At 42.0% G+C, this 14,795-nt stretch overlaps 1 protein-coding gene across 1 annotated transcript in view; it reads right to left on the bottom strand.

The window, feature by feature from the left end:
- Window positions 1-14,795, bottom strand: part of Clcn5 (chloride voltage-gated channel 5) — a 171,514-nt gene that overhangs the window by 50,288 nt on the left and 106,431 nt on the right. Inside the window, exon 3 of the mRNA XM_041646154.1 lies at window positions 12,702-12,848. Within this exon, the coding sequence (XP_041502088.1) occupies window positions 12,702-12,848 (147 nt within the window). The remainder of the gene's footprint in view (window positions 1-12,701; window positions 12,849-14,795) is intronic.

Genomic DNA, 14,795 nt, shown 5'->3' with positions numbered 1-14,795 from the left:
CTTCCTGAACAGAACACTGATAGCACTGGAGCTAAGATCAACAATCAATAAGTGGACCTCATGAAACTGAAAAGCTTCTGTAAGGCAAAGTACACTGTCAATAGGATAAAACGGCAGCCTACAGAAAAGTCAACATATTTTTTTAACCAATTTCATATCCAATAGGGGACTAATATCCAAATGTATGAAGAACTCAAGAAACTAGATATCAAAAAATCCAATTTAAAAATGGGGTATAGATTTAAACAGAGAATTTACAACACAAGAATCTCAAATGGCCGAGAAAGACTTAAAGAAATAGTCAACATCCATAGCCATCAGGGAAATGCAAATCAAAACAACTTTGAGATTCTATACCTGTCAGAATGGCTAAGAACAATAACACAAGTAATAGGTCATGATGGCCAGGATATTGCTGGTGACAGTGAAAACACACACAGCCACTCTGGAAAGCAGTGTGGTGGTTTTTCAGGAAAATGGTAATCAATCTAGCTCAAAATCTAGCTATACTACTCATGGACACATATCCAAAGGATGCTTCATCCCACCTCAGGGACACCTGCTCAGCTGTGTTCATTGCTTGTCTATTTATAGTAGCCAGAGATTGAAACAACCTAGACGGCCCTCAACAGTAGAATGGATAAAGAAAACGTGGAGCCAGGCGGTGGCGGCACATGCCTTTAATCGCAGCACTCGGATCTCTGTGAGTTCGAGGCCAGCCTGGTCTACAAGAGCTAGTTCCAAGACAGGCTCCAAAGCTACAGAGAAACCCTGTCTCGAAAAACAAAAAACAAACAAACAAGATTATCATGAAACTTGCAGGCAAATGGATGGAAGTAGAAAATCATTCTGGCTGAGGTGTCACAGAGCCAGAAAGACAAATATAGTATGTTTTCACTTATATGTGGAGAATAGCTGCTAAATCAATGACACCCAATCTACAATCCATAAAATCAGAGATTAGGTATAGAGTATGGGACTAAGGGAGATAGATATTATTAGGAAAGGAAAACAGAATAAATAATTATGGATTTATGGTGGGCTGGAATGGGAAAATCAAGTGGGAAGGGGGAACAGGAAGACTAGAGAAGTAATATGGGGAAAAATAGCTAAAATTAAGATACATTTGAAGGGTAGTTTTGAAACCTAATACAGTAGACGTGTCCTAAATATATATATAAAGATAATCTAAATGAAATTGCCTAATAACTAGGAAGATTGAGTCCCAACTGGCCATTTCTCCTCACCAAATGAAGCTTCTAGGTTTAGTATTGGGTTACATCTAATTAAGTTGCTGGCCAAAGTGGGTCCCAGACAAATCTTCAAACAATCCAGGCTGCTGTCAAGACAATAGACTGTGCTCCAGGAAAATGACAGCAAGTTCCCATTGCTGAGGACAACACCTACATAAACTCATTGAAGATGGAGAAGTCGAGCTGATGCCTACATAGAGCCTTCACCCCATGTTCCAATGTCTTCAGTACATTCTGCGCACGATCAAAAGACAAACAAATACCAACCCAACCACAAAACCTTTGATCTCCAATGGGGTCCTATCTGCAAGATACGCTTGGGCAGTGGTGGAACAAACTTGTGGGAGTCACCAACCAAAATCTGGTTTGGCTGAAGGCCCACGCCACAAGATGCAAGCAATACTGACACTGATTAGGTGACCAATAATAACATGAGACTAGATAGAGATGGAGGGTAAAACCGAATACTACTGATCAAAAAACTCCTCATGGCATTCTGCTGCACTCACACATCAGTGCCTTACCCAGCCATGGTCAGAGAAGCTTCCTCCTGCAGCAGATGGGAGCAAATACAGAGACCCAGAGCCACACATCATGTGGAGAGTGGGAGACCTCGAAACAGTCTTAAATAGGATCTCTTTTTTTTGTTTGTTTTGTTTTGTTTTTCGAGACAGGGTTTCTCTGTGGCTTTGGTTCCTGTCCTGGAACTAGCTCTGTAGACCAGGCTGGTCTCGAACTCACAGAGATCCACCTGCCTCTGCCTCCCGAGTGCTGGGATTAAAGGCGTGCGCCACCATCGCCTGGTAAATAGGATATCTTTATAAACTCCCTCCCCTTAGAACTCAGAGACCCCTGTGGAAGAGGAGGCAAAAAGAGTTTAAGAGCCAGAGGGGATGGAAGATGTCAAGAAAACAAGGTCCTCTAAATAAACATGAGCAAAGCTCATATGAACTCAGAGACTGAAGCGGCAGCACGCACAGGGCCTGTATGGGCCTGCATCAGGTCCTCTGTGTATATGTTATGGTTTCCACTGGTGTGTTTTTATGGGATTCCTGAGTGTGTGGAATAGTGGGTCTGTTTCTTATGCCTTCTCTTGGGCTCTTTTCTCAGTTTGTTTATCTTGTATAATTTTAATGTGTTATTTTTTGCTTTATCTTATTATATTTTATTGTATTATTAAAAAATGATGGAGCTATAAGCAGGCCTGTAGGACATTTTCTTAATTCGTAATTGATAGGGAGGATCCAGTCCATTGTTGGTGGTACCCCTGGGATGCTGGTCCTGGGTTCTATAAGAAAGTAGACGGAGCAAGCCAGGAAGAACAAGCCAGTGCTCGTTCACAGAGTACTCTTCTTGCATCCGCCCCTTCCTCCAGGGTCTGTCCCTAATTAAGTTCCTGCTCTTGCTGTTTTTGGTGATAAACTGTTACATAGAAGTATGACTAAAATAAGCCCTTCCCTCCCCACTCCCACAAAAGAAAGCATCTACACAGAGATATCCACAGCACCTTCTTCCCTACTGCAAAAACAAAAAAACAAAACAAAACAAAACTGGAAGCAATCAAGATGTTTATTAGTAGCTGAATTGATTTTATAAAGGGATTTATGTAGAGAATGGATTATTGTCCTTTAAAAGAAAGGACTGAGCTATCCACATTTAAAGAATTTTTTTATTTTTTATTGTGTGTATTTATGTGTTTTGTGTACATATAGCTGTCAGAGGAACACTGGGTCTCTCTCTCTCTACCACATGTGACCTGGAAATGAAACTCAAATCTTCAAGCTGTGGAACAAGCACCCTTATCCACTGAGATATCTCGCCAGCTCTAGTGAACCTTTTTGCTTCTTTTTCTTTAAATACAGGGTTTTAGGCAGTGAAAGGATTCTCCATGGCAGCATAATAGTGAGGAAATACCAGTGTGCGTGCTTTCAGCTCACAGGATTATGTATGCAGCTTACTATGCACAATTTCTAAGAATCATTTCAATGCTTGAGGACCCCAGGATGGAATGAAGTGAGTAACAAGAGAACCTATTTGTATCACAAGTTTATGAAAAAAGCATCACCGATGGGGTAAGGGAGGAAGATTCCACCCTAAGTAATTGGAGAAATGCACACGACCTCTATGGGCAAAGACAAAAGGGCCGCTGCATAGACCTGCTAGCTCTTACAGTTGCTCATCATGGTGGGTCCTTGTTAACAAGTCTGAAAGCACTACGCATGCACGCTGGAAAAGAAGAGTCAGTAGTAAATAACAGATAATGCGGGGTGGCTTTCTCACTGTCAGAGTAGAAGGCAAGCAAAAGAGGAAAGCTAAAATGATCCAGGTGGTAATGGATTTAAAAAAAACAAAGACATCAATCAGTATGATCTCATGCTCAGCTTAATGTAGATAAAGATGACGACGCGTGCGCACACACACATTTATTTTATGGCAGCAGACACATTATGCATTCAGTTGACCTTGGCAGAATGCTAGGTACAGTAGCGCATTCCTATAATCTCAGTTTTTAGAAGGAGGATCAGTAGATCAAGGCCATCTGCAGCTACACAGCGAGTATGATGCCAGCATACATAAAATCCTATCTCAAAAAATAGTACTGTCTTTGTAGAAACGGGCATAGCTAGTGCCCAATCTTCATTTCTAAATCAGTTCGAGAGTGAAAGGAAAGTAGGACTCTTGAGAAATGGTTAACATACATTTCCTGCCTTGGTACTAGAACAGCAAAGTAATAACAGAGCAGATTAGCATCAAAAAAATGAGAGAGTACTAAAAACAAACCCACAATGGCAGGGAAAACACTGTCAACACGATGACAAAACTGGAACAATTCAGGCAACAAAATTAAGTGGAGTAGAATAGAACCCAAAATATAAAACAATACAAATGATAGAAAGATACATGTTGGGGAGAGAGTAGATAAAACACCCAAGTCCAGCACTCTCAAGGAGGCGGGACTTAAGGCCTCTCACTGCTAAAGTCACTGGGAACATCAGAAACATAAGCATACATCACAACTAAGAGGAGCCTAAGGAGACAAGATGCCTCTCTGTAATACGATAATCTGGATGAGACATGAAGTCACACTAAGTAAAGCTGAAGCAAATACAAACTTGAATAAAGTTTATATGGGTGAAACGTTAACAGATATGAATTCTGAAATCTGCCCATTTTCCTATGAAGTAAAGAAAAGGAAGCTTTAGGCCTGAGGATATCATGCTACGCACCTAGCTTGGCAGCTTCTACCTATAATGCAGCACTTGGGAAGATAAGGTAAGGGGGCTGCCCTGAGTTTGAGGGCTGCCTACACCACATACTAAGTACTAGGTTAGCTGGGCTACAACGTGCGACCCTGTAGGAAAACTACCAAACCAAAACAACAGTTGTTTATTCTTATTTAAAGCTGATGTGATTTGTGGCCCTTTGGTAGTTTTAATTCAGGCCTCCCCCCACCCCCGGCTCCCCAAAGCTGCAAGAGCCACCAATTTTCTCAAGCTAAGTGTATAGGAGAATCCCACACGTTTGCTCATGGCAGACGGCTTGGGGAGAAGCCTAGCTGAGGGTTGCTTTATCGGACAGTCTTCCCATGAAGGCTAGAATCCACTCTTCTCCTGTCTGCCTCGAGTGCTGGGATTCTGGGCCCTGATTCTGAGGTGATGATGGGGGCTCTCATCAGGAGCTAGAGTCCGAGGTTTGTTACATTTCTCCTTGAAGGGCAACCATGAATTCTTCACATTTTAACAGAACTGCTTTATAGTCTACTCGGCGGTTTCAAGTCTTGTTATGTTTCTCATTCCATCACATCTGCTTATTATGATTATTATTTCCTGCTCTGACACATTCGAAAAGAACAGTGAGACTCAGTAGGTGGCATGGGAGAACAGAGTCTACTCCATAACCAGTCTACGCTTTGAAGTTACCCCTGAGTTTGTCCCTAGTACCTCACTGTTCTTTATAATTTCCCTCACACAGTCTCCTTGGAACCCACTATCCCTTCCTCTTGGTTCCTTATGTCTTTATTCAAGCCTTCTGATCTTTTGCCCAGAATTTGAAGGCAGTAAAGTTTTTTACCATCCCCATATTTGCCCCCAATTTGTCCTCTGCACTGTCAATTTTCCAAAACTCAAATCTGATCATATCATTCCTCTGCTTTTAAATCATTTGTTGGCAGTCTGGCTACAAGATAAGATCATAAAGTGTACACAGCCATCTAGACTGCCAGCTAGATATCCTGCCTAATACCTGCTGTGCCCACTACGGCTCCAACTGCCACCCTCCACCCACATACCCCATCCTGGGAGGCTTAGAACTCCAGAAGGCAGACAGTGCAGTGCGAGGGTCCTACGTGGGCGAGCACTCCATAAAGACTGATGGGTGGATGAATAAACGAAAGCACACACGAGCGCAGTGCTGGCCTTGCCCAGGAAGGTGAGAACAGCTCTGCATGTTTGCCTGTAATTCAAACTCACTTTCTCCTTCCCTCCTCCTGCGTGCTTACTTTTTTCTAATTTACAGACTATATCTCAGATACATTTAGCTTTGCCATGTATAACTGATTTATCCATTCTTCACAAATCAATTCCGATACAGCCATCTAGAAAACAAGAACCACTTTAACTTTGTAAGTTCCACAGAACTTAGCTTCTTTTAAGTACATGTTATCATTCCTAGTATAAAATATAGTATTTTGGCCTGGAGGGATGGCTCAGCCGTTAAAGGCTAGGCTCACAACTAAATTATAGTATTTTACGCACCATATTTCAATGATTTTCTGGCCTTTTCTTTTATTATTTCACTAGGAAAACCTGTGTGAAGACATTAAATAAGGAAAGAAAACTTCAAAAGCAAAGCATGAAAAATGCATTGCTACAGAATATAGATAAGTGAACTAATTTCTGCATGTGGCTCATATAAAGAAGCCTTTTGGACATATCTTAACTACAAGAAATAATACTTCTAAGAGTCTATTGAAAAGTGGTGGAGGACTGCTTTTTTTTAAAAAAAAAAAATTCTACATTATCCTTTTTGGAGGAAGGGACATTGGTTATTTTAGACAGGGTCTCATTCTTGGACCTAGAACTCACTATGTAAACTAGGCTAGCCTTAAATTTGTGGTAATCCTCCTGTCTCTGGCCCTGGAGTGCTGGGATTACAGACATGCATCACCATGCTTGAACCCCTTTTTCATATTGCTATGTTCACTGCTACTGAGGCATGTCCTCAGGGTCCTTTCCTCTCATTCCTTAGAAGTGTTTTGGGGTATTATCTTTCCATGTGTATGGGTCTTTAGCCTGCATATATGTCTGATGCCAACAAAGGCCACAGAGGGCATCAGAATCTCTAGAACTGCCATTACAGATGGTTGGGAGCCTACACACTGGTGCTGAGAACCGAACCCAGATCCTCTGCAAGAGCAGCAAGTGCGCGTAACCATTATGCCATTCCTCTATCCTTGACATATTTTATTTTGTATTTATTGTGCTGTTCTTGGTATTTTGAAACAGGGTCTTCCTGTGTAGCTCATGCTGACACTGAACTGGTGATCCTCCTGGCTCAACTTCCCAAGTGCTGGGATCACAGTTAGGAGGATCTCTATGCCCATCTGACTAACTAAAGTGTAATTCCAAGGCTGACCTTGAACTCTTGACTTTCCTGCCGTGTAGCCTCCAGAGTGGTAGGACTACAGGCATATATTACTCCCTAAAAATAAAAACTAAAAGGGGGGGTGGCCTGAAGCCTGGTGGTAGCATGTTTGTTCAGCACGTGTGAGGCCTGAGGTGCAACCCTGAGTACCACCAGCACACAGACTGTCATTCTCCACTTTCATCTATCCCATTACCTATCATAATGGGTAATTATCTATGTAATAGGTATTATATGGGATTTCTACATCCACACGTTCTATATCTGTGGATTCTATTAGTGAACTGAGGATTGAAATGGCTTTAAATTGCCAGGCATCTTGGCACATGCCTCAGCTACAAGGTGAGCTCAAGACCAGCTTTTGGCTATTTGAGACTCTTTATTAACAAAATAAAACAAAATAATACATTTTTAAAAACTCTACCTCTGTCTGTAGAGATGGCTCAGTGGTTAAGAACACTTGTTCTGGGGCTGGAGAGATGGCTCGGTGGTTAAGAGCACAGGCTGCTCTTCCAGAGGACCTGAGTTCAATTCCCAGTGCCCACATGGTGGCTCACAACCATCTGTAATGGAATCTGGTGCCCTCATCTGATGTGAAGGTGACCATGCAGGCAAAACATTGTATATATAATTAATAAATCTAAAAGAAAGAGGAACACTTGTTCTTGCAGAAGATCCAGGTTCAATTCCTGGCACCCACATGGTGGCTCTTAACCATATACATAACTCGAGTTCCAGGGAATCCAATGCCCTCTTCTGGCCTCCTCCCTCTACCCCTCTCTCTAAGCTAGCTTTCTTTTTTTGTTTGTTTGTTTGTTTGTTTGTTTTTGCTATCCTATCACCTATTTTATTTATTTATTTTTTCTTTTATTTATTTATTTATGAAAGATTTCTGCCTCCTCCCATATCCCTCCCCCTCCCCCAATCAAGTCCCCCCCCCCCCTCATCAGCTCAAAGAGCAATCAGGGTTCCCTGCCCTGTGGGAAGTCCAAGGACCACCCACCTCCATCCAGGTCTAGTAAGGTGAGCATCCAAACTGCCTAGGCTCCCACAAAGCCAGTACGTGAAGTAGGATCAAAACCCATTGCCATTGTTCTTGAGTTCTCAGTAGTCCTCACTGTCCGCTATGTTCAGCGAGTCCGGTTTTATCCCATGCTTTTTCAGACCCAGGCCAGCTGGCCTTGGTGAGTTCCCGATAGAACATCCCCATTGTCTCAGTGTGGGGGTGCACCCCTCGCGGTCCTGAGTTCCTTGCTCGTGCTCTCTCTCCTTCTGCTCCTGATTTGGACCTTGGGGTTGTAGTCCGGTGCTCCAATGTGGGTCTCTGTCTCTGTCTCCTTTCATCGCCTGATGAAGGTTATATTCAAGAGGATGCCTATATGTTTTTCTTTGGGTTCACCTTCTTATTTTAAGCTAGCTTTCTTATATTGGAAAAGTGCCACCCACAGTGGGATAGGCTCTCTCCCATCAATCATTAATCAAGAGAATTTTTCACAAGCATGGTCACAGGCCATCTGATCAGGCAATTCTTCACTCGAGGTTTTCCCTTCCCAAGTGGCTCTAGATTGTGTCAATAATCCAGATTATGGCAATAAAAATAAGCAACACATCACCCAAGGATGTGACTTACCTATTCTGGCTCCTCTCTATCTTGCCATCTCTCTGTACAGTACGCCTGTTGATACCTCTACAAAAGTAGTCTTTCTGCTTGGAACTTTTTTCTTCCTACCAATTAATTAATTACTCAAGATCTGCTGTTGTGTAGCAGTTTTCCTTCCAAGATTAAAACTTTCCACTTTGGAGGGAAGTTTGTTAAGACATAGGAGACTTATGGGGAAGTGAAGCAACAGCATGTTCTAAAGCAGTGGTTCTCAACCTTCCTAATGCTGCGACCATTTAAGTACAGTTCTTCATGTCATGCTGACCCCAACCATAAAATGTTTTCATTGCTACTTCATAACTGCAATTTTGCTGTTGTTATGAACCATAATGTAAATATCTGATATGCATGGTATCTGATCTGTGACCCCTGTGAAAGGGTCAACCCACACATTGAAGACCACTGTTCTAACGGGAGGAGAAACATTCTATCCTGCAGGGAAGCTCCTTTACTCAGGAAGTAAACAACTCAAGAGATTCGAGGATGTCCCCAAAACTGACCAGACATACTAGGGCTCTCCCTCCCCAAGCACAAAGCAGGTGTAGGGACTCTTAGAGATACTCTCAGACAAACTGATCTACCTAGAAGAGGGTCAGACCAGTCAAACTGCCTTGGCAGAAGAAACAGAAGACACTCAAACCACCTAGAAGAGGCGGGACCAGGAAAGTCACTCAGAAGAAGCAAAGACCAGTCAAGTCACCTAGAAGAGGGGAAAGGTGGTCCAGTTGCCAAGAAGAGGTTGAGGCCAGCCAAGCTGCCTGAAAGAAGCTCAGACCAACTGAGCTGCCGAAAAGGCCACTCCCAATCCGTTGAGCTGTCTGCAAATTGGCAGTGAGCTCCAGTTTTCGTAAGCGGACCCACCTTGGGGGAGGCTTTAGTGCCACAGTTGTCACTGACTCACTCTACTCCTGTAAGCGACCCCGTACTCACTGTAAACCAACACAACTCATTGGTCCACCAAGTTAGACTTTGGTGGCAGCTATCATGGGCTCCCTATCTGGGGCAAGTGGGCATTTGTTCAAGTCTCTGCAGAAACGATATCACATACTACCTGCTCAAATGTACCTATTTTTGTGAAATCTAATCCTTTACACAGACACATAGACATAAAATGATTCTTCTTGTAAGAGATATAGCACTCACAGGATTATAGCACAAATAATCATACAATAAAAATAAGACAGAGTTTCTTTAAGATAGGATCTCACTATGTTGTCATGGTTAGCATCATACTCATAGGCCTTGGTTCCTTCTAAGTACAATGAGAAACATAGATGTCAACAGAAAAGACTAATAAAACAATTCTTGCAGATTAAAAAAAATTAGGGTGGCTGTGATGGCACACACCTATTATAACCCTAGCACTGGAGATACAAAAGCAGGAAGGTCACTAATTCAAGGTCAGTCTTAGCTACATCATAAATTAAAGGCAAACCTGCAAAATAAAGGAGTTAAAAAGACAAAGCAGTTGGACACAGCTGCTCACGGGTGTGATAAATACTGGGTAGGCCGTGGCAAGATGATTGCCACAAGTTAGAGGTCAGCATGCATTACACGGTAAGTTCCAGGCTTCCCTCGGCTAAAGAGTGAGACTCTGTCTCAAACAGTAAGAAGGAAAGAAGGGGAAGGGAGAGGAGGAGGGAAGGAAAAGAAAGAAGACAGAAATGAAAAAACATATTTAAGTAACATCACACAAAAAAATAGTAATACCTGAAGGACTCAAATAAAAAAGATAATTAGTTCATTAGAGAAACAAAAACCTGTGAAGAGGAAACCTTCAGGAAAATAAGACGAATTGTTCAGTAAATACAAAAAACTATGTTCAAATTTATTAGTTAAAACTGAAATTTGAGAGGCAGAGGCGGGTGGATCTCTGTGAGTTCAAGGCCAGCCTGGACCACAGAGGAGTTCCAGGACAGCCACAGGTACACAGAGAAACCCTGTCTTGAAAAACAAAAACAAACAAAAGAAAAAAGAAAGAAAACAGAAAACCCTGAAATCTGAGATAATAGATGCCAGAGGTGGTGGTGAACACCTTGAATTCTGTCACTCAGAAGGCAGATCTCTGTGAGTTCAAGGTCAACCTGGTGTACGTAGTAAGTTCCACCCCAACCAGAGCAGCATATTGAGACCCTGTCTCAAAAAAATAAAAGAAAAAAAGAAAAAGTAATAATAGAAATTATTCAGCTGATCAAAATGTAAAGATAAAAAACTATGGTATTCGGGGGCTGGAGAGATGGCTCAGAGGTTAAGAGCATTGCCTGCTCTTCCAAAGGTCCTGAGTTCAATTCCCAGCAACAACATGGTGGCTCACAACCATCTGTAATGGGGTCTAGTGCCCTCCTCTGGCCTGTAGGCATACACACAGACAGAATATTGTATGCATAATAAATAAGTAAATGAATAAATATTAAAAAAAACTATGGTATTCTACGCCAATGTGGTGGAAGAAAAACAGTCTCATACAGACATGCTATAAAAATGCTCTCATATGCTTAACACATACACATATGCACTGGTGGTTTGCATAAGAATGGCCCCCACAGACTCACATGTTTGAATGCTTGGCCCCAATTTGTGGGGTTTACTGGAAAGGATTAGGCCATGTGGCCTTGTTGGAGGAGGTGTGTCACAGGAGGTGGGCTTCAAGGTTTCAAAACCACTCCCAATTCCCTGTCTGTCTCTGTGCATCTCTTTTTGTGTGTCTCTATTTCTCACTGAGTTTGTCTTTCTCTGTCTCTGTCTCTTTCTGCCTCCTACTTGTGGATCAAGATGAGAGCCCACAGCTGTTGCCAATATCATGTCTTTTTCTCCACCATCATGGACTCCAACTTTCTGAAATTGTAGGCCAATTCAACAGTTCTTTGGTAAGTTGCATTAATCATGGCGTTTTGTCATAGCAACAGATGAGTAACTAAGACACACACAGAGAGACACTACATAATGGCTCACTGCAGCACTACGTGTAATAGCCAAATTACACTAAACTAAAATGTGTATCCATAGAAGCTTGGTTACAGCACAACTGTGCCATGGCACTGTACACAGCCACAGAAATGATATTGTAAATAGCTAACCAAATAACCAGTGAGATAGTACTTAACTTTCCAGATGATTTCCTGTTAATGAAAAATACGATTATAAAAAGTGGGTAATATTTGAGCACCTACTTCACGAAAGAGGACAGATGAGCCTGGCAAATAAGGACAGGAGAGGATGTTAAACCTCATTAGACAGGAAGGAAATAAAACTAAAATCATGAAATGATGGTACATACCTGTTAGGAAAGTTAAAATAAAAATTGTTGATAACAGCAAGAGCTCCCAAAGATGCAGAACACAAAGAACACTCATATAGAGGTAGCTAAGACACAAAATTTCACAGGCACTTTGAACAGCGTTTTGGCACTTTCTTTTAAAGTCAAACACACATTTACCCCATGACTCAAGGCTCCCACTCCTGGGTATTTATTCAGCAAGGAAATAATAAATCTCCAAGGCACTGAGCTGAGTAAAAATAAAAAATTCAGTCTCAGCCGGGTGGTGGTGGTGCACACCTTTAATCCCAGCACTCGGGAGGCAGAGGCAGGCGGATCTCTGTGAGTTTGAGGCCAGCCTGGTCTACAAGAGCTAGTTCCAGGACAGGCACCAAAGCTACAGAGAAACCCTGTATTGAAACACCAAAAAAAAAAAAAAATCAATCTCCAAAAGACAGAGGTCAGAAGGCTAGTAAAATAACCGAGTGGGAAAGGGCACTTGCTCTAGCCATACAACCTACACGGTGTAAGAAAAGAACTGATTTCTTACATTCTCCTCTGTCCTCTACATGCAGATCATGGTCCATGCATGTCCCACCCTCTCCATACCTCCACACATAGAATAACACAGTTTAAATCCCATTAATGTGATATCCTCAAAGGAAAACCAAAACCTGCTAGGACGGAGAAAATATCAGTGATATCAAGGACTAGGGAGGACAGAGGTCTAAAAGCAAAGGGACAGCAAGAAGGAGTTTCTCTACGGGTCAAGACACTTCAACATCCTGTCAGTGGCGTTGGGAAGGAACAACAATGTATTACAAGTTGCAAGGCTGTGTGTCTACTGTATACAAATTACAAATATTTTCAAAACTAGCAATAGTGATACCTTCTATTTCTCGATCTAAAGGAGGTACATCATCTCTCATGGTGAAATCCATAGCAGTCCCTGGGATGTCCATCAAGTCTTCATCGCTGGAGCTGCTCTGGAAGCTACTAAAACTCCCCTGCTGAAAGCCTCTGTTATCCATGGCTCCTGTGTAGAAAGACAAACACAATGAACAACTGGCCCCCGACAAATTTTTCTTTTTCATTGTGGTAAGTACACATAACTGCATGGTAAAAATTGCCACCTTCAGGGCTTATTTCACTTTCAAGGCTTATTATTTCTCAAAGCACTCGCCACACTATGCATTATAAACATCTTACTATTTAATTAACGGCAGACAGGCCCCTAGGCACACACACAGAATACACAGCAGTTGGGGCTAGACAGAGGGCTACGGGGTTAAAACCACTTGTGCTTGCAGAGGACCCCAGCTAGGTTTCCAGCGCCTACATGGTAGTTCTCAGCCATCTAATGCTCCAGTTTCAGGGGAGCCAATGCCTTCTTCTCACCCGTGTGAGAACCAAGCACGTATGTGGTACGTGTACATACATGCAAACAAAGCACTGATACAGATAAAATAAGGTATAAAAATCTAAAAAGAAATTTAAAAACAAGGATATATACCAGAGCGACCATCAAGGGTGATGGCTTAAACCATGCCTTCCACTTACAAACCACACTGTCATTGCATCGTTAATCATCGTTAATCTTGGGTGTCAATTTGATCCGGATCTGGAATCAACTAACAGGCAAGCCTCTGAGCATTTCTGTGAGGAATTTTCTTGATCATCCTAAATGTGGGTGGCACCTTCTGGTAGCAGCCCACATAAGGATGTGGATGAAAGAAACTTGGCTTTTTGCCTGTTTGCCTTCACTGTGGCTGGCAAGTTCATCTATTCTGATGCTGCAACTGCTCCATTCCTTCGCTGATACTGGACCCATCTTCCTCAGCTACCCAACACAGACCAAAGACCAGGAGCTCTCCAGGAGTCCTCCAGACCTTCAGTGCCATACTGGGAGGGCTGAGATACCCAGCTTAGCTTCCTGGGTTGAGCAAACACCAGAGTCTCAGCCTGTCAGATGTGAGACAGCCATTGTCAGACTATCTAGACTCTATCCCATAAGCCAACCTAATAAATCCCCTTTTAATTCGTATTATTCATTCTATCAGTTCTGTTCCTCTAGAATACACCCCCTTTCCGGAAATATGGTATTCAATCTTCGACTCCATCAGTATTTGGGGGGGGGGTGTAACGCCAGGGGTGGGATTCAGAACCTCACACTTGCTGTGACTGAGCTATAGACATACCCAGCTATGGCTTTTCTCTAACAGCTGTGTTTTTCTGTATTTGCTCTGTTCTTCATGAATTGCTAATTCTTTCCTATTTTTGTAGTTTTTCAACTAACTTTTAGAGGGTTCCAAAATTAGGGAAAATAACCAAAATGAACGGGTTCGTACACATAATTTCAACATTTGGGAGTATGGGGCACAGTTGCCATGATTTCTAGGCAAGCCTGGGGTAAAGACTGTCTCCAAAATGTTTAAAAATCTATAAACTTATCAAAAATTGACAGAAGAGTACCCTTGTGTGATGGGCTTCTTTAGCCCTTTCTTGAGGTTCATGATCTTGAAAGTTTTGAAGATTATAGATCATAATTGTTTTGTAGGCAATCTCTCACTTTTTATGATACAAGGTCTTAGCTCAAGCTAGTCTCACACTTACTATGTGGCTGAAGATAACCTTGAACTCCTGACCTTCTTACCTCTACTTTGTAAGTACTGGGATTAGGCCTCTGCTAAGAGGCACAACAACAGAATGTCTGTTTGTAACAGTGATTATTTTCTGATGTGATATTTTGGTACTAATGAACTCTTTCTTTAAAAGTATTTAACTTAATCATTATGTATTTGTATGTAAGTGGAATACTTGTTTAATCAATATATCATAATCCATTGCTGTCATTCTCATGTTCAAATTTCCCAAAATTTGTTCGTTCAGTAGGAACTTCTTCATACTGACTCCACGTCCCTCTTCTTCAACTTCATGGCCTCTTTTTTCATTAATTGTTGTTACATGTATCTATGTATAGACT

The sequence above is a fragment of the Microtus oregoni genome, unplaced genomic scaffold (assembly GCF_018167655.1).
Source record: "Microtus oregoni isolate MIOR12 unplaced genomic scaffold, Mior012 000121F_001, whole genome shotgun sequence".
Lineage (NCBI taxonomy): Eukaryota > Metazoa > Chordata > Mammalia > Rodentia > Cricetidae > Microtus > Microtus oregoni.
This window is presented reverse-complemented; position numbering and strand designations above follow the sequence as displayed.